This window comes from Falco naumanni, chromosome 4 (genome assembly GCF_017639655.2).
Source record: "Falco naumanni isolate bFalNau1 chromosome 4, bFalNau1.pat, whole genome shotgun sequence".
Classification (NCBI taxonomy): domain Eukaryota; kingdom Metazoa; phylum Chordata; class Aves; order Falconiformes; family Falconidae; genus Falco; species Falco naumanni.
Genome location: NC_054057.1, coordinates 55708791 through 55734865, shown reverse-complemented (window position 1 = coordinate 55734865; position 26075 = coordinate 55708791). Strand labels below are relative to the sequence as shown.

Genomic DNA, 26075 nt, shown 5'->3' with positions numbered 1-26075 from the left:
AACTACTTCAAAGTAACAGCATGCCCTAAATAACAGGCAAGGTTTAGGTATTATTTTGTAATGTTTAATAACTAAATAGCTTATATTTTATTAAAATAATGTATTTAATAATCCACCTTTAAAAAGTAATATATTTAACTGTAATACATAGTATATAATGTAAAGTTAAGCTAAAACATCACTATATAGCTGAATGACAAGAAGAATACTCCAATTATTTTTTTTTGCAGACTACAAAACACACCTTTTAGTAATATGCACATATGTCAGGTTGTAATGTATCTCCTATACTAACTACATAATAGAAACATCAGGCTAAAAGACTTGGATTAAACTGAATTTGGAGAAAGTTTAAAGGTTCACTACAGCAATTTTTATGCCATTGTGAGTCACATACATGATGAGATGCTAAGAAAAAAGGAGATGGCTAACTGTCAGAAAAGTAGGCCATCCTAAAAGAAACAGAACTGCTGTTATTCAAGTTGTAATCAATAGAAGTCTTGTATAGGAATGTTTCCAAAGTCTTAAGCAGACAGTAAAGTCCTCTTGGATTTAAAAAGTGAGACACATACTGCTAAACTGCTTATCTTTGACATCTACAATGTCTGCACTGAAGGCTTCCAACACAGTCAGTAGTGATAAGCAGGTACTTTTAAGGAGCATTTAATCTGATCGATGAGATGAACCGTATTCTAACAGTATTTATTTACCTCCACCGAGTGTATAGACAGCCTAATTATCACTACTTCTGATGTAAATGTTTTTCAGACTAGGGAATTACATTTGGTTAGATAAATTTCATTATTCATACTATAAAACCATCAATATTTTTCTTTATATCTTGAAATAAACAAACCCAACTTACTTATCTTTCAGTTCTGATACTCTTTGACCAACAGAATTCAGAAGATCTTCTAACTTCTGTCTTCTACCTTCAGTTTTCTTGAGATTACTACAAAAATGTAATATTTATTTTAAGACTATGGATCCAAAGGGAAAAAACCAGTAAAAGTAACAAAAAAGTCATTTACATAGAGATAGTTCAGAGACAGTTCTTTACTGTGATTTATATTAATAAAAATCTGGGTTTATATGTAAAAGTTTTGACTATTTCTCATGATATAGCTTTAAAAATGGAAACCAAACACACCATTCAAATGTATTCCTAAAGATCAGAACAAATTCTTCCAATACAGAATTTTAAGACCTGGCAAAACAATTATTACAGATTCCTCAGGCTATGGAAGGTCCTGAAACTATGTCATATCTTTTTGATCCTAAGTAGAAACTGATTATGCTTGGTAGATGACCAAGAAAAGTCAAACTATTCATCTCAAAACAGCATGGGTTTCACTGACAGGATACATTTTAAGCATAACTGTGATGTTCATTCCTCCCTGATACATTTCAGCTAGGACAGGTAACTTGTGACAGGCCAAAAATTATCCAAGACACACCTTCCAGGGGAAACAACATATTGCACACTTACTTCTTCTGTCTAAGCATGAACACTTTATCACCTATGGATGAGATACAGTTCCTTGTATCTTTTGTTTTTAATAAACCTCAATTCCTCCTTGACAACTTTAGTTTCACCTATCACCATTGGAATTAAGAACATTTACTTTGTAACAGTGTGTAACTTACGCTTCCAAGCCAGCCTTTTCTTTTTCCAAAGGCTGAATTCGCTCTAGGACGTGGGAATACTGGACATTGGCATTCACCCAAGCCGCTAATGGAGCAGCTGCAGCACTAGCTCGTTTAGCATTCTGAAAAAATCAGAAAAAGTTACAAGAAAGTCATTGAAGTATAATGTAGATAAGATTAATACAGGATAAATAAATAACCGCAACAGATTTATGAGTTATCAACTCAAATATGCCAGTTAGCCACCTAACTGGCACTACTAAGAACTGCTCCTCTGAATTGTTACCAAGAGACTATATTGTAGGTCATCAACCCATGTTAGAAAAAAAAAAAAAAAAGGGTATCTTTACAACTATGAAGCTTCACTGAAGTTAAGAAGTTTTAAATTAATGCATAATTTATCAGTGCTCCTTCTCAGAGAGCTACCACCTTCCTTTTAAAAATAAGGAACCAGTATACAAGAATTCTTTTCTATAGCTACTGCAAAATCAGTTCTTGAAGATCACCCATACATTTAATCATCATTAATCCTCCTTTTTCTAATTAAGTGTGCTGTTAAGACTCTTAGTGCTACAAGGAGGCCAAAAAGGAGCCAGTTAAAATTGCTTGATCTGAGTTCTAATTTATACCAGTGACAAACACCTCTGAGGACTCGACTCCGTAGTGACTTATCATCCCACCACTCCTCAGTCACCCACAAAATTTTCACTGTTGGAGGCAGTACACAACAGAGTAATCTCTGCTACACAAAGATCTCTTATACTGACAAATTCATCAATTTTTCTCTAATTTAAGTTAATTCTAAAAATTATGTTGGCAAATTAGACCATCATGGAGGTTTTCTTTCTTTTTTTTCCTTTTTGTCTTTTTTTTCATTTTATATAATGCAATCAGGAATTACCTTTGGATCAAAAGATGTTCTGTTTTTAGAAAGAAGTTCTTCAACACTCTCTCGTATTTCTTTTGGAATATTACGGGCATCAAAGGTTGCTATGTCTTCCCTCACACCTCTTTTTGCCAGGAAACTGTAAAAAGAATTAAATAAGAAACAAATGTTAAAGAGGTTATTTCCATATGAAACAAAAGAATCCTTCACACATGCTTTTCCTGACTATAACAGAAAGTATTTGATATTATAAATTACTGTTTAAGTTTAAAGCTTTATTAAAAAAAATCCTCACCTCTTCATGCTCACCCATGATGTATCAAAAATCCCCATCAGCCATAACACTCCTTCTAGTATGTCTCTGATTATGTCAGGGGGCATCCGTAGTGACCGGATTTCTGACAAAGACTCTGGCTTTATATTTCCAACTGCTAATTTAGCTTCATTAACCAATGGCTTAAAACATAAAAACACATTAAAGGAGAGGTGATGATACAAGAAACTGAATATTTGCCATTTCAGTTTTAATACAATTCCTTGTTCTTTTTACATATTTTATTAACTAACCATCATTGATGCATATTCATGTGCACAAATAATTAAAAAATTGCCATGTGTTTAAGTGACAATAAATATATTTCCATATAAAACAGCATATTATAATCCTGACATTCCTAACTCTTCATTCAGCACATAATTATTTAGATAGTATCAATCATGTTTGTTTGCTCTTTCATTGCTTAGAAGTTCATTGTGATAAAGATATGTTCTAATAATGATGCTAATTACTATTTATAGGCATGCTTGAGGATATCTTTGTAAAGATATGTGGAAGCAGAAGTCACAAAATCTTTCTATTTTCAGTAGCTAAAAAAATCCAGACAGACTTTGCCCTTATCAACAAAGCAACAAAATTATAAGAAAACAGAAGAAAGTTAAAGATTATCATTAAAAACTGTGCACCCTTGCACATCCTTCATATTTGTCAAAGACCACAGAGAGGGATGTACCCTAATCCTGTAGTTCTATCACTTTTGATAAAGTGATATAATTCCTTGGCACCTATGATATTTAAAAGGATAAAAATTAAGTTACTTGCTTCTTCCTTAGTACAATTTTAAAATGGATGAGACGAAAAATAGAGATTAAAAGCAATGTTTGAACACACATACCTCCCCCAAAAAATCATGGTTAATAGCTTGAAGTTTCTTGAACAAGCAGTTTGCTATGGCACCATTAGGATATATAATTTTCAGGATTTACTAATAAATGGAAATTTATCTCCTAATAAACTATTTCCATTCAGCTCATAGAACCAAGCCCTATGATATTACCAGCTTGACCAAGGCAGAGGAATGTAGTTGGTCTATATAAGTTATTAGTAATTGAAAAACATTCCGTAATATCTGCAGAACTCAGCTGCAGACCATGGCAGAATAGAAATAGCAACTGGAGGTAAGATTTGGCCTGAAAATTCTTTCTGTAATTAAGGTCTAATAGAATATAAACGCCAAAATGACAATCTAAATCTGGCAAATAGAATACTGTTTTCTAACGCATAAAAGTTTTAATATCAAGATAAACCAGAGCAAAATTTAAGAAATACAGGGATAAATTCTGCACAGCCATTTTGCATGGCAGGACATAAGTCAAATAAAATCAGACTGAAATATATTACATTTCCTTATCAGCTCTTACCTGAACCTCTTTTAGTTCATCTTCAATTTTTCTTTTTCTTTCTTCTATTTCTGCAGCCTCTTCTGCTATCCGGTGTTTTATTTTTTCCATTTCTGTTTTTTGCTCACTAGCACTCTGTAAAAAAATACCTTTAGTTTTCAAATTTACACAGGTTTTATCCCTTTAGTTCTCTTATTTATTTTAATCTTGATTATAACACAATTCGCACAATATCATATGATAAAATATCTGAGACTTTTTGATACTAGACAGGTTGACTATGTACTAAATTATATGAAATAAACATCTTTCGCTTTTACGGTGTCTCCTTCCCTTTCTTTGCCACAGACAAGACCTGTACCTCTATTTTTGAGGCACATTATGATTTCTTTTGTCCTTGCCTTTGATTTTCCATTCCTTATCAAGATGTTAGTCCCCCTCTAAAAGGGTAAGAGTGACAGCCCCTATAACATTCTTACTACATTTGAAAGTAGTATCTTCCTGTCATTGTCTTTGTAGCTGCTCACTTTTCTGTTTCTTTCATGACACCATGAAAACGCTCCTTTTCTATAACGTTCATAAAAGCGCCAGTTGTGTTGGAACTACAACCTATTAGCCTAAAAATACTAATACATTATTTACTTCTAAATTTGCTCCCATCTGTCGGTAAAGATACCTGTCCTACAGATACACTGTAAGCTGTTTGGGTTTACAGCTTTTTTTCCCCTGGATTTGTATTGTGCCTACCATATAGCAGACAGTAGCTACCAAGTACCTCCAGGACTCCTAAGCACTTCAGTACAACAAAAAATACCTAGTATATAAAATGACAATAAAAAGGACCTTACATATCCTGAAGTTAACAAAAACAATCCCAAACAAAACAGGGACTACTAATACCATTACAAAAACAAGTAATTGAGGATAAATGCATAAAATGTATAACATAAAAAAAGACTAATTTATAGACTCGGTTCAACTAAAAGATACAAGATAACAAAGCCCAGAGTTTCCATTTTGCCAGTACAAAATGCATTATTGCAACCAGCAGATGGAGCTGCGTTGAATTTGTAGCAGAAGATAACATGTATATAAGCAGAGAAAACTTTTGAGATTAATAACAATCTTCCTAAGCACTTAACCCAAGCTAAAGACCAGCATGTCATTGAAGATTATATTCAAATTCATAAAACATTAGCCACATAAAACTAGATTAGACATTTCATGCAAATGTACATGTACCGAGTGATAGCTCTGAATAAGAAAACCTTAAAATTCAGTTGTAGGTCAAAAGCCTTGTTCTGTAAGAAGATTAAAAGAGCCTGTATGTATTAGAGTCATCTCTCTTACATGAACTAGAACATTTGAAGTGACATTAAAATGTTAGAGGGCACCTATACTTTATGCTAATGGAAATAATCAAGAGTTCTACTGAAATTTTTCTGATATCAGTGGCCCCATCATGTTTCATTACTTTTGGCCTATTTCACTTTGTCCTACAGTGTAGTATGTGCTGGCCACACAATCTGTAACTCTACTGGACAACAGCAGACACACACTGAAAACAGAAATCAGGGAAAATGTCAAAATATATTCTTTAAGGCCAGCAGTGAACACACCAAGCCGATCATTACTCAAATCCACGTACAGTAGGCAGATAGCGCCTAATAAGTATCAAAAATTGCCAACAGAAGTAGACTTACAAAAATGAGAAGTAATGCTCCTTTAAAGCACTGTGAACCAAACTGTTTGAAAGAGCAGGCACCTACTTTAAGCATGCAGGAAATGTCTTTGACGTTGAGCTCCTTTACTGAAGTTTACTTCAGACTGACCAGACTACACCAGTGACAAAACAAAGAGTGTAATGACAGCAGATTCATTACAGCTTATCTACATTTATGATTCCTGGAAGGATCAATGTAGAGATGTATTTTCTGCACAATTATTTTACTTAACTGAGAAAACACTACTAAAGAAAATGACCTCCTCAAAAAAAACCCCATCCATCCACCTCTGAGCTGAAGAATAAAAATTCAAGGAGTGATGAGCACAGAAGCACTATTTAACCTTCTTTGAGGTTAGCTTCAGAGGATCGGACCTCATGAAATACATACTTTCAGTAGTCCACAAATTTAATTCCTGGTATCTGTTACTCAAAATAGTTCTACTTGTCAGTATTTTGTTTAAAGTTCCTCTCTGTAATAAATGTTAGAAAATGGATCAGTTTGGATTTATGAAGTTCTAGGAAAACCTTCAGACTTAACTACAACAGTAAATACTACTCAGGTGCAAAACTTGCACTGGTCTCTTCCTACTCAATCAGTTCAAATATGATTTAAATTACATAGCCCTCTGCTGGTTGCACACTTATTCAAACCTCAGGGCTCATGCATTCCTTTAAGTAAATTCTTGTAAAAGCATCAGGTTTTGCATCCCTTGAAAGGACTACAAAGCACAGACAGTGATGGAGACCAAAACTAGAAAAACATCTCTTTCCCCCCACCCCACCCCACTTTTGATGCAATTGTATACAACACCTGCATGGATACTGTAATTTCTTGAAGGGCAGCATCAGCCTCATCCTGCTTTGTTTTGAGTAAAATGCTTTGTTCTCCAGCCTTTCTGTTCAGTTCATCTACCAGGGCTTTAGCTTCATTCAGCTTTGAAACACCTGCCTATAAAAGTTTACAAGAAGCAGTTATTTAGCAATTAAATTTAAATGGATTTAAATGAAGTTTAGCTACAAAAAGTATGCACAAACTAAGAATGATGTAGACTAATATTGTTGTATATTCCACATATGCTCGATATTACTTAATTTTCTTAGTATTATTTAACATAAAAATGAGATTTGACACTTCTAGATGTGTCACTGCAAGATTTATTACTACATAAAAAAACTGAAAACAAAAATCTTAAAATAATAAACTTTTAATGGAACAGCAGCTAGTACATAGTATTTTCCTCGTTGATTCAATAGCATTTTAGTTAACTGATACCAACTCCACATATTCTCATCTAAAAGCAAGTCTACAAAAATTAAACAAATTGAAAGATTATCCTATTTCTACGTATTTTTACATTCTCTAAAGAATATAGATGTACACAATACAAAGCCTCGATTATGTTTAAGATTATTTTCCTTATTCACATTTTCTAAATTATTTATTTTACAATACTCAGATATCAGAATTATTTCAAGATATATTTGAAAAAAATACTACCTGGAAGATATTTCAAGTTAGCGTAAACATCTCTAACTTTCATGTAAATTATGACTTTTATTTAACCAGAGCATTTAACAAGTAAATGAGTGTTTATCACAAACAAACCACAACTACTTTCTAAATAAATAAAAAGGCAATTTCTATCATTACAAACTTAAATCTTCTTAAATTGCTTACTACAGTGATAGAAAACAATTCACTGGCAGAATAAAAACAGTGTAGAATACAAGGCAAGGAAGCAATCTGGTTTTGACAGATGCTTTAAGAAGAAATACAGCTTTGCAAATGTGGTCTCAGATTAGCAGCAACAGTCACTGGGAAAAGGAACTGAAAGGGGAGACAGAAGGGTAAAGACAAAAGTTACATGTCCTAAAGGATCATACAGATCTTTCCAGAAATATTCTGGGGGTTGTGGAGAGGGGAGGAACTGGAAAGATAACAAATAGGTTTCAAAAATAAGCATGTTATGCATACAGAACAGGAGTAAAGTGAATCTGTGAGATTAATTGGATTTGGTCTAGAACCATGTAAAGGCTTAATGTGTGGAAAACGAATTCAAAATCAATTCCAAACACAAAATGAGAGAAAATCACAACAAAGGGAATCTTGGCCAAAGCTCTACAAGACTTGACACGTGTCCTGTCACTTAAAGATAACAGCTTAAACTAGAAGGACACAAGGATCACACAAAGAAGGAAGTTATTGCTGAAATACAAAGAAAAGGACAGAATACCAAGCTACATGGGGAAAATTTATACAAGCAGAGGCAGGACTCAAATTGATGGAAAGACGATGGGTTGTTCGCCATACAATTCCAATACATATGGGTGAAAAAATTTAAAGCACTTTGAAGTAACTTACTCTTCGAAGAGAACATACCCAGTCCTATATATTCTTGAGGAAAAATACTAATGAAAACAAGAAACTGCTATTCACTCTTTGAGGCATCTGAACAGAGCCTCAACGTGCATTAAGATTCACCCTATTCCTCTCCTGAAACCGCAGCATGAGCATATGTCAACAGAGGACCTCACACTGCCATGTTAGCAGCTACTGCCCATTAATGCACAAGGCATTTCCAAACGTGAGAGTATTTTGAAAAGCTGTATGTTAAAAATGTTTTAAATACATACCTGCAAGTGGATTTGCCTTTTTATTAGCTCTCTTCTTTTACTGTTATTGATGGTACTGTACATATGAAGGAATGTCATATATCGGCTAGGTGTTGCTCCGTACATTTTACATGATTCATGGATTGCCAGAAATGACTTCAGAAAATCAGAATCACCTGTACAGTATAATTCGTTACACAGATAATAATATACTCATTCTTATCTCACATTAAAATAACTTAGGAAGAGCAACAGAACACATTTTTTGAGATATGAATTAAGGACATTCAAAATATCAGAACGAATGTTTTTTCCAAAGTACTGTCAGGGAAACAACGTATAATTTGAAAAACATTTGAAATACATATTCCTCAAAAAGAAATATACTGAAATTGTTCCAAAGCTGTTAAATATGTAATTGTTTCAAAAAGGAAGCAACATTAACTGCACATTACTGAGCACTAACCATAAAAGAAACTTTACTTCCACAGAAATTAAATTTGAAAATACTTGGAACTTTTTTAGAAAGGAACCCCATGTGGTTTTGTCTTCTTCCTTGTCTCGGATGACAGGTAGACTAAATGTTTTTTCTGAACAGTCCAGGTCCTTCAGTTTGTTGAACAGTTTCTCAAAAGAAACCAAATAATACTGTAAAATAAATTGTATTACCCTACAAAATGAAAAATTGCTAAAACATATCTACATATAAATGGATGCCTTTAATAGGTACTGAGGCATAGATTCCATACCATGATCTAGGATGAAGATAGATGGCAGCAAGAACACTAAATCCTAAATTTGGCCATTATTCTTATGGGCTGGAATGTCTATTTAAAAAGCAATACAAAACAAGAAACCCCAAATGAACCATGTGGCATGTTATATTCAGTTGGCTCCATGACTTCTAAGTGCTACTTAGACTAATGCTTTACACAAAGCAACTAAAAGCAGTACTATGCAAATGAGTGCTGGCACTGGTCTCCAAGATTATGTCTGACACCCTATTTTTAAAACGCTTAAATTTGAAGTTTTATTACAAAAACAAACTATTCTGAAAAAGGGGCATTACTTACAAGGAATTAGTTATTGGAGATAAAGAATTACTAAAATAAAATGAACAAGTCTAGGACAAAAATAATGAAAAAATATAGACTGAAAAACTCTCAAAATATCAGATTTTGAGGTTGTGAAATAACATCCACATAGAAGGAAGACAAAGAGCAAACCAAACCAAGATGCAGCTTTATCAGGCTATGAAACTGTATATAAGTAGTGATTGCTTGTGATAGAAGAGATGGGGTTTGATCAGCCAGGGTGTATGTTCCAGACCAATGTTCCCTTCTGCAAAATGCCTGCCAAGTGAACAACACTAAAGTCTGTGAATATGCTGGCGAAAACATACTCAAAGTATACATCTATGCTTTTATCTATGCCCAACAGAGGACTGAATAAATGTTTAATAGTAAGTAATAATAACTCGTGGTCCATCTAAGAATTACCTGAATGTTTTTTCTTAAGTTCTTTATGTGCTTTTCCAGTCTTTTCCTGTTCATCTGAATCATACAGAAGCATTTCAGGTATCTAAAAAAATGAACAGGATTTTTTGTATAAAACTTACAAAAAATGAAAATTTGAGTTTAAAATGAAAGAAACCCTTCAGTCTATATTCTCATTTGAAAAGACTGAATATGACAGCTTTATTCAGAATAAAGTATTCACAAAATATGTATAGCATTAAAAAGATCAGATTTGCCTTTCCCTGTCACTGAAACTTCCTGTTCTTTCAAGAAGAGGAGCTTTTGCTGGCTGTAAGAAAGAGCAACTTATTCTCAAAGGACTCTTACAATACAACAAAAGTCAAAGATATAAAAAGATATACAACTCAACAGGAAATCAGACAGTCTTAAGTACAACTGTTGCAGATACAACACTGGAATGAAACAATACCTAAGTAAATCTTTGACGTCTTTTTCATGGTTTAAGAGTGGGCTTAACTTTATATGTTATCAACTCTACAACGTACAGTGGTAAAAATAAAGTATTTTCAAAGGTTCTGGCATACAACCAAATGATAAGACTCCACTTAAAAATAAATAATCCCTACTGAATTGAATGTGAAAATACTGTGAAAAACATTTTTTAAGGTGTGGACAGAGCTGGTCCAAACGTTTTTGCCAAAAGAAACTTCCAATACAACCTGCTGTTGAAACTGAAACACAGTGGCCAGTGGAAGAGCCCCAGTAACCCAGGCAGAAATGGACACTCTGCACCATCTGCTCCCATGGCTTTCCCAGGAGAGCGACCAAGCCCGTGGCCCAGGTGTGAAACACATCATGAGGCAACAGGACAGGACAGACCACCTTACAGACCAGACTGAGGGAGTTACTGCATAGACGTCTTGGGACACGCTATGGGATGCAGTAGAAGAGCATTTCAAATTGCACAAGACTTACTATGGTTTGGTGAGGCACCCACAGGAGTCACTGAAGAGGGACTAGAGGGTCTAGGCCAACTCCTGAGACACAGGGGAAGAGGATGATGCCAACGGTGCTGTTAGTGTTTGTGCTGAGGATTTCTGTTTCTGCTGTTCTGTGTGGCCCATCACATGTACGTGTGTGCTATATATGTGTGTTTGTGTGTGTGCCTACTGGGAATACACGCTCAGCTTCACCACTGCTTCAAGTTGGGGCCATGAAGCTGTGGCAGCCTTGCATCTATCAGGGTACTGGGTTTGGCAATCTCTTAACATATAGCAGTGCAGGTGGATGGGGAATGGGGGCTGCCGTCAGTTCATCACACACTGTCTCTGCCCCTCCTTCCTCCTCAGGGGGAAGCTCCTCACACTCCTCCTGCTCCACTGTGGGGTCTCTTCCACAGGAAACAGTCCTCTGTGAACCTCCCCAATGTGGGTCCTTCCCACGGGCTGCAGTTCTTCATGAACTGTTCCAGTGTGGGTCCCTTCCGTGGGGTGCAGTCCTTCAGGAACAGACTGCTCCAGCATGGGTCCCCCACAGGGTCACAAGTCTTGCCAGGAGCCTGCTCCAGCCTGGGTTACTCCCTCCACATGGCTACAGGTTCTGCCAGGAGTCTGCTCCAGCACGGAGCAATCCACAAGGTCACAGCCTCTTTCAGGCATCCCCCTCCTCTGGCATTGGGTCCTCCATGGCCTGCAGGTGGTTGCAGGGGGACAGCCTGCCTCACCATGGTCTTCACTACAGGCTGCAATGGAATCTGTGCTCCAGAACATGGAGCATCTCCTGCCCCTCCTTCTGCACTGACCTGGGGGTCTGCGGAGTTGTTTCTCTCACATATTCTCACTTCTCTCTTTGGCTGCACTTGCTGTCGTGTAGTAACCTTTTCTCCTCCTTAATTACGTTATCCCAGAGATGCTACCACCATTGCTGGTGGGCTTGGGCTTGGCCTGGGCCTTGGCCTTGGCCAGCAGTACGTCCGTCTTGGAGCTGGCTGGCATTGGCTCTGTTGGACACCAGGGAAGCTGCTAGCAGCTGCTCACAGAAGCCATCCCTGTAGCCCCCCCGCTACAAAAATCTTGCCACACAAACCCAATACAGTTGACTTTAACATTCTGTTTGCAATCTATTGCTATTTTTTTCTCAAATTCTGTGTTTGTTGAGAGCCGTAATAGTCAGCATTTTGTTCAAGTCAGCCCACAGAGAAAGCAAAATATAATGTCACTGGTAAAATAACAATGCTAACTGTTCTGCAGAATTTTCTGTCTTTGTACAACTACACTAATGTACTAAATAAGCACAGTGACAATAACTCCTTCACAACTTTAAATATTTTGCTCTTATTCACCGAAACTCAGTTATTTTTGGAGGTACTAGTTTAAACAAATCAGTTTTTAATTAATGCAATTTACCTTTTTCATACTGTTTTCTGACCAGGTTTCCATCCACAAAACCTGACATTTCTTATACAGTGCTGGATTACTTTCACAGTTTATTGTGAAATTTAAATTGGTAGAATCCATGATCAAGACAACATGCAGATTTTGTTGGATCCCTAAGAAAATGAAACATATTAAATATTTAGTAGATAACAATCTGACTACATGACAGTAGATGTATTGCAAATCCAACATAATTTACTTCAAATGTCATAAGTAATTTCTGAAAAAAAGATACTATTACACCACATCACACTATGGCAGGAATGTTTATAAACAGGACTTAAACAAATTGTGTATTTTTTTAATTTAGAAGAGCTGACAGTATTTAAATAGATATCGTGAGTTCTCATTCTAATCATTACAGAACCATAGAACCTATTAGAAGTAGTTCCAAGGCCCATAAGTATGACTGCCAACATCTGTTTTCTCTCAGTCACATTCTTCTATTTATTTGTAAACTATCTAATCTTCTTGTTGGCCCAAGGGAGAAACACAAATAATTAAGAAACCTATCTGTAAACTTGCTTATGATTACTCAGAATCCAAAGTGATTTATAGGTATAATTAAAAAATAGAAGGAAACTTCTATTACTAGATACATAAGCTAAACAAACCAGAAAACAATGGGGACAAAACCTTTCTCCATTCTAATTACTTTCAACAGCAGATTTCATAACAGCTTTGTAGAACGTTCATCAATACAAAATTTCAGCTAGAAGAAAGAATTTTAAGTTGAGGGTTCTGTGCCCTCAAATATCACACACTATAATCATTATTCCTGCCTGGTTTTATCTAATTGTTAAAAATACAAACAAAACAAGGACCATGTTGAGAAATTATTTTTCCATTATTGTACCACTTTTGCAACAAATTATGATTTATAATTCTCTTCACATACGGTATGTGAAATAGTTGAAAACTGGTCCTGTAAATCCATCCTGTGAAGCTTGATCCTTCAGAGGAGATAGCAGTGGTTCTAATTCTTCTATTTTATATAGCCCAGGAACCTCTCCTATTTCAAGAATGAAATTAAAATGTTAGATCAAATATACTATAATTCTTCCAACTCCTTTGAAGTGCTCCCTTGCATCCCCTGTATAGAGAATTTGAATATGGCAGTGTTTACCTCCATACTTTCATGAGTATCATCCCATGCACTTCATAATTCTTTTAATGATATAGAAACTACAAACCAAATTATAGTGATTGAATTTACCTTAAACAGCCTACTTTGTTTTTATTACTAAAATAAACTTCAAAATCTCATTCAAATCTACCCAAATACAGAGATGCAATACTGCATACAAAATAAATCAAACCAGACTGTTATACACCAGAAAACAGAAACATCAAAGAGTAGTATCTTGGTCCTCAGACACTGAGGTTAAACACTGGATGACAAGAATCTTGAACTGTAAAGAGACTTTGCACCTAGGAGACTGGTAAATCTGGTGCTCTTATCAATCAGCTCTTAAACTACTGCAGTTCCAAAAAAAAAAAAAAAAATCTAGCAAGTTAGACTCAGTCCTTCAATAATCTCTCTGATTGAGGAACAAAGCTAGATAACAAGTGAAGTCACTTTATTTTTTGTTATTATACATCACCTCATTACTTTCAGAAAACTGGGCTTTTCTGGTGTTCACTTAAGTAAAGGACTCCGTCTACACAATCTAGTAAAACATTGGGATACCTCTCAATTTCGAATTTTATTAGAAAAGGGAAGCTGTAGAGTAGAATACATTATCATTTTGTTGTTACACTGTTATAAAGAACTCCTTTGAAGTAAGTTACTTAACTTGCAACTTCGAAGAACTGAAAGCACCCATATTGTAGGGCAGGTTAAGGGATAGCTAAATGAACTTCAAGTCAATTTCTCACGTACAAGCACTTCAGCTACAACAGTGTTGAAATCTAACTCACTCTTCTGGTATGGATATAAAGTTAGAAAACATCATCCAATTCTGCCTCATCGAGTTAAGTCTGTGTGGTAAAAGTAATGCTATAATCTTTTTGGACTTGTCTCACCTGAAGACAGTAAACTGTTGATCATTTCAAGGAATGTGGAATGAACAAACTGATAGTCTTCAAGCAGCAATACCACCTGCTGTGCTTCAATGCCTGCAAGCTCCATCACCTAGAAGCAGGGAAGACACTTAAATCTCAATATATGGAATACATGTATTGTTCATAAGAGAATGACAATCTTTTCTTGATTATATTTTACCTACATTTTTTCTTCACAGCATCTACACTACTATATATTTACAAAAGATTACTAGGCGATTCAGTAATATGAGATATATAGAAATATAAAGAACATTCTACCTAGGTGTAGAGCTTGGTAATGAAAATGACCAATATTACATAATTAAATAAATTAATTAAATAAATAATTTAACCAGACTCTTTCATAAAGTATATTTATGTTCCAGATGTGACTCAACTATAGAGTTATATTGCTCTTTTTTATGGGCTCTAGGTCTAGAATTTTCTTTAGAATTTGAAGGTACTAGGAAACTCCTGATTCAAGTTTTGCATTCGTTTTTAAATAAATGTACACATCACTAAATCACTAAAATTTTACTTGATTCAGCTACTATTCTATTAACTGGCAGACCACAGAAGAGACAGAAAATAAAAATATATACAAATATGAAAATATACACATGAAAAACACCTTTCCAATATTCACAAACTCAGAATTTATGAAGTCCACAACACTCATAAAAACAGGTCTGGTATTCAAAAAAGTAGAGTTTCAGGTAATTACTATAAAGAACAGCATAACACACATCTAAACACTGAGAATTTCTAAAAGTCTACTTGTTTCATTGAGACTGTTGACATTTTGCTTTTCTTAAAATACCTCTTCATGCAACACTCTGTTGTCCTTCAAAATTCCCCATATTCTTTTTTTTAATACACATCTACAACACTGAAAAATGGAAGACACTGAGTGACTTACATATTTAAGATCATTTTTGAACTGCTTCATCTCATAGCCTCTGGAAATTTTGGGAGTAATCAGAACAGCTCCATGCATATGACTAACTAAAGAGGTAACTGTTCGACGACCTATACCACTCCGTCCTGCCAAAAGAAGTGATCCTCCAGGAAAGCTTAGTACTCTGTCCACTTTAGACATATAACTGAGGACTTCTTGGAACAGTAAAATCTCTATCTGTTTTTTGTCTCTGCCATAATGAATAATGCCCTTTAAAAAAACCAAAAAGAAATGTTTTCAGCAATAATCAATAATAAATAAAAGTAGTAAGATATGAAAACATCCAACATTTAAGTTTAGAAAAGAAGGGCTTGAAAGCTTAAGAGACCATGTTGGTATTCATTATAAATAAATTATTTATATGACAGAATTTAAATACCTTGCATACCTTTTACCAGTAACGAACAGATCCCATTATTCCCAGCACCAGGATGCTCTAGAATTTTCGATATATTGAAATAGAAATCTACCACTGGATAAATTAAAATTAAACAATGGACTAGAACAAAGTCTGAGCTGCGTCTCTGACTACAGATAATTAATACATAACTTAGAAGAGTGGTTTAGGCAGCTAATTGCTGCATAATTGCAGATTATGGAATTTCCTAGTGAAACACACACATAACAACAGATCCTAAGGTCAAATTCTGGCCTTGTTGTATTTAATAAAACCTCATCTTTGAAGCCTACTGTAATTGTGTAGTCAGGAAAAAAACTGATTACTACGGCTACTGAACTTCATCATTTCCCATGTTGTCTCTTGTTCACAAATTGACAGTTAAGGAAAGGGAGTAGATTCACATCTACAACAGCAGTCCATCAAACACTACTAATAAAGGGAGATGATCTCAAAGCTCTCATCCTGAAGATCAGTCAGCCTAGCAGAGTTAACATATTTGCATTTCCTCATTAGGTTCATGTTTGTACTTTACTGTTTAAAGCATGCCAGATCTCCAAACAATCCATTTGTATTTCTTGAAATAAAAATTACATTAGACAATTACAAATTCAGAAGATAAGTGTCTAATAAAACACTTTGGTACTCAAACAATACACAGACATATACGCACATCAATGTTTCTTAAAATGTTGTTCATCAAACTCTTATAAATCACCAGGAAATGTGACTGATGCCCTTTCATTAAAATAACCTTGCTGCATGATACTTCCTACTGCCTGCCACATAGACCCACAGATCTTCCCTCACTTGAGCAAATGCAAAAGATTATTCCTTGAACAAGCAGCAGATCTCACCCTAAACCTGGTGCTAGCCTGTTACTTCCTGCAAAGAATGTCTACAATAATTGCTGTGAATCCTTGCTGTGTTTATTCCTTAATCTCGTCTCACTTTTTGAATAATATCTTTCAGGTCTGTCGAGTTTAGTCTGCCAAGTGGCCGCCCATGTGGTGGTAGTGCTTGTCCTGAGGTGATGAAGGCCTCTTGACTAGCTCCCCAAGTTACATAGAAAATATCTGTGAAAATAAAAGGAAACATTCAAAAGTTCAGGTGCTCAGTTCACATGTTATCTGACTTGATCAGACTGATTTGATTAGGCAGTTAAAAAAAATATTTCAAATTTGTGTAGTATGCCTGAAGTGGTTTACCTGCCATATTGTCCAGAACATCTGAGCCCCAATCACCTTGAAACACTTTTATCAAAACATTATCAAATACATTAAGTTCTTTGACGCCAACAATTTTGTCACGGAACAAACGATGTGCTTCATAAGCAACAATTTCCAAAATATAGTCTGCAGTTTGGATCGATGATCCTACAAAATTTAAGGAGAGATGTAACTTTATATATTTATAATAAATCTTACATTTCTCAAATTTTCCATTTCAAATTATGAAATTGAAAATGAGTAAGTGAAATTACATACCAGCAGGACAGCACCAGTAAGGAAGAAATAAAAAAAATAAGTAAACATTACAAAGTGTTTTTTAATAATATCTTTATGAATCATTACAAGATAAAATGAAACATATTCTATTAAAACATTCTATTCTCCAGTTTAGTGTCAGCATTCTAATGAAAATGAAGAAGGTGTTGCACACAAAAATTAGAAGCAAAATTCCAGGCAATGAACCCAAAAAAATCCAGAAGACTGTTTTAAAGGGGAAGACTGGTAACAAATACTAAAATAACAACAAATACTCTAAACAGTCTGTATTACGAAATGCTAGAGAATACAAAGCTTCAATATTGTTCACAAAAGTAAGAAGGAAGATGAGTAAATGACATGCCATATTGTTCACCACTGAAAAAGCATATGCGTATGTCATCCTCAAATACAGCAATGGAGTACTTAAATGGGTGGATATCACCCATTCATTGATGGTCAGTGTAGCTTTTCTGACCTCATTCCAGCTGCATTTATACTATCTGATGATGCCAGAAAACAAATGGAAAGTGAGCACAACATTCTTATCTCTTTTATACTCTTTAAGCAGCCCTCTAAGTGACCCTTTAATTAATGTAAGAGCTAAAACACAATAAGGAGTAATTGCTAATGATCTAGTAATAATAGCAATTTCAGAGACAAAAACAAGAGTAAAGAGAAGTCTATGCTGTCTATTTGGAAAAGCACACAAAACTGAATACCATTACAAATTTCACCACTTCCAAATTCGGAAGAGGGAAAGTGAGAAAACTCATGGGTTGAGATAAAGACGGTTTAAAGCCGAGCACACAAACAAAGCAGAACACGGAATTCATTCACCACTTCCCATTAGCAGGCAGGTGCTCAGCCATCCCCAGGGCAGCAGGGCTCCCTCCATCACACACAATGGTTACTTGGGAAGACAAACACCATAACTCTGAACGTATTTCCCCCCCCCCACCCACCCACCCCCCCTTTCTTCTTCCCCCAGCTTACATACTTGGCATGATGTTCAATGGTATGGAAAACCCCTCTGGCTAGTTTGGGTAAGTACCAGCTGTGTCCCTCCCAATTTCTTGTGCCCCTGCAGCCTTCTTGCTGGCAGGGCCTGAGAAACTGAAAAGTCTTTGACTCAATATAAACATTACATAGCAACAACCAAATAGTGTGCTATCAGCCTTGTTCTCACACCAAATCCAAACCACAGCACTACACCAGCTACTATGAAAATTAACTCTGTCCCAGCTGAAAACAGGACAACTAATTATCACGCATTCCCCAATTGTGAGAATACTTAGACTGTTATATAGATATTTGTAAACTTTTACACAGATGAGATAGTTTTCTAGGTGATTTCTATGTGTTTAAGGGTAGTCATATTCTTCTTTTGTTAAGTGGGTCGTAGATAATGTGGATCAGTTGTAGTTCCACAATCACCTGACTGGGTTTATACAACCACGTATAAAAAGACAAGCATGAGAGGCAAGTCTCTGGGAATTGAGAAAAAAAGGCTTACGCTCAAGAAAAGCCCAACCCAAAACCTAAAAACCCAGAAAAAAGAATCGCAGAAACTATGGGGTATACTTCAAGTTCCCATAGTAGAGAATGCAGTCCCAACCTACTAACTTCTCTTAATCTATAAATAGCTCCCACACATATTTTAAAACGTCATTGGAATTCTTTAAACTTGTTTACTATAAGTTATGGAATAAACTGTCAGGCATTTGTTACAGACATTTGACAGTTTAGGAAGAGTACCATAGGTGAATTAGTTGCATGTGGAGTCGACAGTAAGACTGATATCAATAATAATTCAGGACATTTTAGAACTGCTTTATCAATGAAAATCAAATAAGTGACTTACCACCTGCTAATTTATATCTGAATAAACCAAGAACCCACTGAGTAAGAATACGTGGTGTAAAAAGATAATGACTGTGATCATCAACCGTGAATTTCATTCGTACCTAAAAATGGAAGTTGGGAGGGAAGGAAAATGATGTTTTAAAATGGAAAGCACTTGGGAATGTATCTTTAAATTTTTCTACAAGAACAGATAAATTAGTGTTCTATTTGGTCTATATATTTAGATATTTTATTAATGCACTCTTTAGTTTGTTTGCAAAGTACAGAGCTGAATTATTTAAAACTTGTTTCTGACCCCAAAAGATTTTCTCATAATTAGAACATTTCCTTTATACATTTTTTTGATGCAAACAACTGCACATCACCTAGGTCTCTTAGTACAGTATTATTAGACAAAACACATATTTTAAAGCAATAACAAATTTAAAATGCAAAGGAAATACAAAAGTATCATAAAAATCTACCTAAATCAGTAACACTTAATCACTACAAGACTCACAGAAATGCTAACTCTCTTTAATTCAAAGAATAACTGCCTTACATCAGTCACTTGGCCCTAGTGTGATGAAATTTAAACTTAGATTTCCTAGAATAAATTTATAATATCATATGAAACTCCTGCTAACCAGCACATGCTAGCCAGTGACTATACCCACATCCCAGTCATAAAGACCAGGTTTACATCATGGTTCTACCTAGATGGGGACATGCACACATCCTTGGAACATACATTGAGCACTTATATCCCCACAGTACCTGCCTCTGTAAGGCTATTTACATGATTAAGAAAAGCAAGTACTTGTTTTGCTACATAGAAGTTAGTAAAATCGTAACTGGGAGAATAAAATAAACTTTTGTGTCTAAACACCTATTTTTAATAGTGTAAAATTTTAATAGGTAGTCCTTGATGTAAAGGACTATACTCTCATATATCTCTCTTCTCTATTCATAACAGCATCCATAACATTTAAGCACATAACAATCTTTAAAGTACACTGTTTCCTCATCCATTAAGTAGGAAAACACTAGTATCCACATTTTATAAATCAGCAACTGAAAGCATAGATGGGTTAAGATACTTGTCAAAATCATAAAATAAGCCCGTGGGAAAGCAAGAGCATTTACCACTTACTAAGTTTGCCTCTAATACGTAGGATTCTCTGCAAATAAGTAGCTCTAAAATTGATATCAACATTACGAAAAGGATATAAACCTGGTTTTTAAAACTGATAAACCCTTTTATTATCTTAATATCAAAAGCTATTTATTTAAAAAAAATAAAATCTGAATTCTCCATCTCCTTGAAACAAGAAATTAAATTTCCATACCTGTTCATATACATGAACCATAGATCCTGCTAGCTGATGTATTTTTGGTAAAGAACCCCAAACAGGGTGATTCTTTAGGGTTTTTTGTAATACAGGTTCCAAGTAGGCACTATAAATAGTTTGCAGTTGGTCTCTCTCTGGATAGCTACAATAGAAAAAAGAAGTAATCGCTATGGACTATTATTGTTAGGTTTTTTATTAAAAAAGATTCAAAGTTATATACACAACTACTGAGAAATTTCAATGAATAGTATCTACATCTAGCAGCTAACTAAAATTATAATTTTATTACAATAGGCCACCCTCAGAAATTTTCTAAATTCATCTGTAAATGTGTTCAAACTTAAAAACAAACAAACAAACTTCTTTCCAATTTATCTAATTTGGTAACCAAACAGCACCTTAATATAAAGCTACAGAATACAGTTTAATGAAAGCAAAATCATCTAACAGGAAACATATTTCCAACACTACACTATCAAGTGGTTGCTCCTTAGCTGGTTTCTCTTGCCAAGAGGCACCAAACAGCACCAAATCTTAAGATCTCAAGCTGAAAGATCTCAAAACATGAAAGACTAGAACAGCAACATCTTCATAAAGACTGAATTGATCAAGGGCCCTATAAACACAGGCTAAATCGGAGTTCTGACAGTCAAAACAATTTCCACATACTTACTCAATTGCACAGAGACGAACAATAGAAGTAAATCTGGAGCTAAGTTTATGTCTTCCTAATGTTCCTCCAGCAGACATGGAAGCCACAATTTGGATGTTTTCTAAACCAACCCATTCTAGATTTTCATCATAAAATCCTTGATATGTAAGAACCTTTAATAATTAAATAAAAAAATCATTACAAGAAAGCCAACAGAATATTGTACAAAAAAAAAAAAATAGTAAGAAGTATACCATTATTACTGTTATCTTAATTGCAAGAGGTATACTACTACCCCCAGTTTGGTATCAGCTGCAAACTGACTGAAGGTACACCCTGCCCCATTGTCCAGATCATTAATGAAGATGTTAAACTTGTATTGCCTTCCAGCTAGGCTTTGTGCCACTGATCTGGGCCTGGCTGTTCAGCTAGTTTTCAACCCACCTCACTATCTGCTTACCCAGCCTGCGCATCAACAGCTTTTCTGTGAGGATCTTTTGCGAAACAGCATCAACAGCCTTAGCGAAGTCCAGGTAGACTATATCCACTGCTCTCCCCTCAACCACCAGCTCCTTCACTTCATCATAGAAGTTTATCAAGTTGGTCAAACATGACTTGCCCTTGTTGAATCCATGCTGACTACTCCTGATGATTCGTGTAACTAATTATATTTATATAACTAATAACATTATAACTGAGGTGAGCACCGTCTTTATTTACTTATGCATATACACCAAATAAAACCAGTATCTTATTTTTGGCCGACACCTACGTATTCTATCAAAATACAAACAAAACTCATGTCAATACAGGTGCAGGTTTTTAATTCTGAAAATAATCAACACAGGTATTTACTACTTACGCAAAATTATTTCCATTACACATAAGTCTCTCTATAGTTAACAGACATAAGTGTTCACCTGCTGCAGAAAAGCCACAAGAGTGCTTGTTCCCCATTTATCAGGTTTGGGTAGATTGATGTCCTTTAAGTACAAAACAAGCCTTTCACAGTCCTTTGGTCTGTATACTCGTCCAGTGTTTGTACTGATTACAATGCAAGTTTGACTTAATTTTTGTAGAAGATGTTGAGAAGTAGTTTGTGCGCTGCAGTGAATGGTAGCAATCTGAGTGGATCGGAGTTGAGAAAACGCATAATGAAGCAGCATCCTAGAAAAGCAAATGTGTACATACATATATGCACAAGTAATACATAAATGCATTAAAATACTGTGTATCCAAAGATATTGTATAGCTTTTGAATGAAAAAGCATATACTACATCCTGTATTAATGTAATAAGTGATGCATGAGGTTTGCTGAATTAAACATCCTTATGTTTAAAATTATAACATTTTTCCGTTCAAGAAGTTCAACAGAAGTGCAGTATACAGCTACACAAAACAAATACCTGTCCTAAGTGGAGCAGCAGGAAACTGTCAGTGACCTGTTGCTCCACTTTGACATGCACAAATGGGATCCACCCAAGGGTACTGAGGCAGCTGGCAGAGGAGCTTGCCAAGCAACTCTCCATCATTTATCAATAGTCCTGGCTAACTGAGGAGGTCCCAGAAGACTGGAGGTTAGCCAGTGTGATGACCATCTACAAGCAGGGCTTAAAGCAGAATCTGGGGAATTAGAGGCCTGTCAGCCTGACCCCGGTGCCAGGGAAGGTTACAGAGCAGATCATCCTGAGTGCCATCATGTAGCGTGTGCAGGACAACCAGTGGACCAGACACAGCCAGCATGGTTCTGCTTGATGAACCTGATCTCCTTCTATGACAAGATGACCTGCCTAGTGAACAAGGGAAAGGCTGTGGATGATATCTATCTGCACGTTAGTAAATCCTTTGACTCTCTCTCCCACAGAATTCTCTTGGAGAAAGTGGCTGCTCATGACTTGGACAGGTGTGCTCCATAATGGATAAAAAGCCAGTTGGATGGCAAGCCCAAAGAGTGGTGGTGAAGCAAGTTACATCCAGCTGGCAGCTGGTCACAAGTGGTGTTCCCAAACGCTCAGTATTGGGACCAGTCCTGTTTAATACATTTAACGATGATCTGGACAAGGGGATTGAGTGCACCCTCAGTCAGTTTGCTGACGACACCAAGCTGGGCAGGAATGTTGATCCACTTGAGCGCAGGAAGGCTCTGCAGAGGGATCTGGACAGGCTGGACTGTTGGGCCGAGGTCAATTGTTTGAGGCTCAACAAAGCTCAGTGCCAGGTCCTGCACTTGGGTCACACCAGCTCCACACAACGCTACAGGCCTGGGGAAGGGTGGCTGGAAAGCTGCCTGGTGGAAAAGGACCTAGAAGTGTTGGTTGACAACCAGCTGAACATGAGCCAGCCGTGTGCCCAGGTGGCCAAGAAGGCCAACAGCATCCTGGCTTGCAAACAAAATAGTGTGGGCAGCAGGACAAGGGGAGTGATCACCTCCCCATACTCAGCGCTGGTGAGGCCTGCACCTCGAATCCTGTGTTCAGTTTTGGGCCCCTCACTGCAAGAGCGGTATTGAGGTGCTGGAGCATGTCCAGGGAAGGGCAACGGAGCTGGTGAAGGGTCTGGAGCACAAGTCTTATGAGGAGTGACTAAGAGAACTGGGGGTGTTTAGTCTGGAGGGGAGGAAACTCAGAGGGGACCTTATTGCTCTCTACAACTACCTGAAAGGAGGTTGTAGACAGGTGGCAGTCAGTCTCTTCTCCCAGATAACAAGTGGCAGAACTAGATGAAACGGCCTCAATTTGTGCCAGGGGAGGTTTACATTGGATATTGGGAAACATTTCTTCACAGAAAGGGTGGTGAAACATTGGAACAGGCTGCCCAGGGAGGGGGTGGAATCACCATTCCAGGAGGTATTTGAAAAATGCATAGATGTGGTGCTTAGGGACACCTCTACTGACAAACTTGGCAGCGCTGGGTTAACAATGGGACCTGATGATCTTTAAGGTCTTTTTCAACCTAAATGACTCTATGAATCTAAATACCTCATACAATATGATCCAACCTTCTAAATAAGGACCCTAAGACAGGCAACAGGATGAGGTAAATTCAGTTGCCTGCACACAGGCACATAGTGCCTCTTGAGATGATATCAGATACCTCATGTGCCTTTCAGCTGTTGCTCCATGACAACACAGGTTTTCCAAAGGTCCCATTTCATATGTAAAAGACTCATTCAGATGTCTTAAATGCATAGTGGAAGCCTGAACTTTCCCTGTAGATCTTCATAAGTATTTACTTATTTACCGCTACAGAAAGTTTGTTTCATTAGTAGCCTAAACAAGTGATACTCTAGCAGAAAGTTGTATGATAAAATCATTATAACAAACTTTATCAAATAGCTAGAAGTATATTTTGCTTAAAATAGGAAATACTCTTTACCCCTTTCCACATCCTTCAGGACCCACAAGAAGAAATGGCTGGTTTTTGTTAAAGTCTAGCCAGGGTCTAAAGTAATCTAAACCTCTCTGCATGTCAGGGGTTTGGATGACGGGAAGTGTTTGGAGATTATTGAAGTCCTCAGCTGTCAGATTTTCAGGTTTTTTCAGCTGATATAGCATTAGCTGTCCAGTGTTTGTGTCATAATATGTGTCCAGGGGCTTCCTCGGATCTGGTGGAGATTCTCCTGCCCAACTGAAGATCTTTAAAAAAAATAAAGCTTCAGTTAAATCCATACTCCTAATGACAAGATCTACAATTTTGAGATAATCTAAAGGATGCTCAAAGAATAATTCTTTAAATTTAAACATTCAGTTCTTTGATTTGATAGTTCTAATGCTGTCTTTGAAAATTCAATCATTATGTATACACTTTATGATTAAGTCCTTAAATAAACAATAACATATTACTCTTCTACATATTACTGTTTCGTAATATAAAGAGCATAAAATAAATTGTATTTAGCAAAGCTTTATATAAACTGTCTTTCATATTAGGCAATGTACATAAAAATTATCATGAGAACGAGATAACTCTTTCACATGCATCAATAGCTAATTCCAGAAGCTGAATCTAAACCTTTACCATCTGCTCTGTATATATGGTTTAGCTTCAGGCTGTGTTTTGGAAGGAGCTATTTCCTTCTCTCCAACACAAAACTCAAGTGTGATTGTGGAGATAATTATCTCCAGGGACAGACTTTTGTAGACACTATGGACAAGTATAACCACAGTTTTCCAACACTAACCCCTAGTCCTTATGCCCTCAAGTATCTACACAAAGATAGAACCATATCCCAGTGCATACAATACCTAACTTCAAAATAATGCTTTAAGATCACCTCCCTGACGAGGTGCAACAAAGCCCTCACGTTACTATTTCAAGCATTCTAAAGAGGAAAAAACACACAAAATAAATCTGTATTACATATACAGACTCAGAAACTGCTATAGTGGGTCCTTGCATAAAAGAGTGTGGACAGAGGCCATTCCGTATCTCTTGGTGCATCACCAAAGGATTGCTGTCTGGGCTGGATGCACTTAGCAGCCTATCACTGAAGTAAGAAGCATTCCTCTACTTCTCAGCTATTTCCCTACAGACAACACAGATTGCAAATAAATTAGAGCACAGATATTCCATTACTGTAAATCTGTATTGGTTAGAAGACAGAAAATCACTACTCCTATTACATATATTGAGAAGTTCTTAAAAAACTTGCTGAAAAAGATTATTACCTCTTTTGCAAATTCTTGTTGTGATTTCATGTTGAGATTGCCACCAAGACCACGTAACAAGTTAATAATAAACTCTCCACGATCTGTACACCCATGAAGATGAGACAGTCCATTCATCACAGTTCCAACTAAACTTGTTTCTACCACAAAGTCATTCTGTAAATTGCAAGTTGTAAGTTGTAGTAGATGTAAATATATTCCTAAAAAT

General features: G+C 36.1%; 1 protein-coding gene across 1 annotated transcript in view; it reads right to left on the bottom strand.

Moving 5' to 3' along the window:
• The window catches only part of LOC121086113 (cytoplasmic dynein 2 heavy chain 1-like), a 72662-nt gene that overhangs the window by 25067 nt on the left and 21520 nt on the right, over nt 1-26075 (bottom strand). The window contains 20 exon segments of the mRNA XM_040589356.1: nt 866-952; nt 1648-1769; nt 2549-2672; nt 2829-2989; nt 4232-4345; nt 6748-6885; nt 8571-8725; nt 10049-10130; nt 12433-12575; nt 13361-13474; nt 14488-14596; nt 15428-15676; nt 16815-16939; nt 17072-17239; nt 19215-19317; nt 20545-20689; nt 21221-21372; nt 22120-22366; nt 24576-24835; nt 25868-26023. Coding sequence (XP_040445290.1) covers nt 866-952; nt 1648-1769; nt 2549-2672; nt 2829-2989; nt 4232-4345; nt 6748-6885; nt 8571-8725; nt 10049-10130; nt 12433-12575; nt 13361-13474; nt 14488-14596; nt 15428-15676; nt 16815-16939; nt 17072-17239; nt 19215-19317; nt 20545-20689; nt 21221-21372; nt 22120-22366; nt 24576-24835; nt 25868-26023 — 2954 coding nt within the window.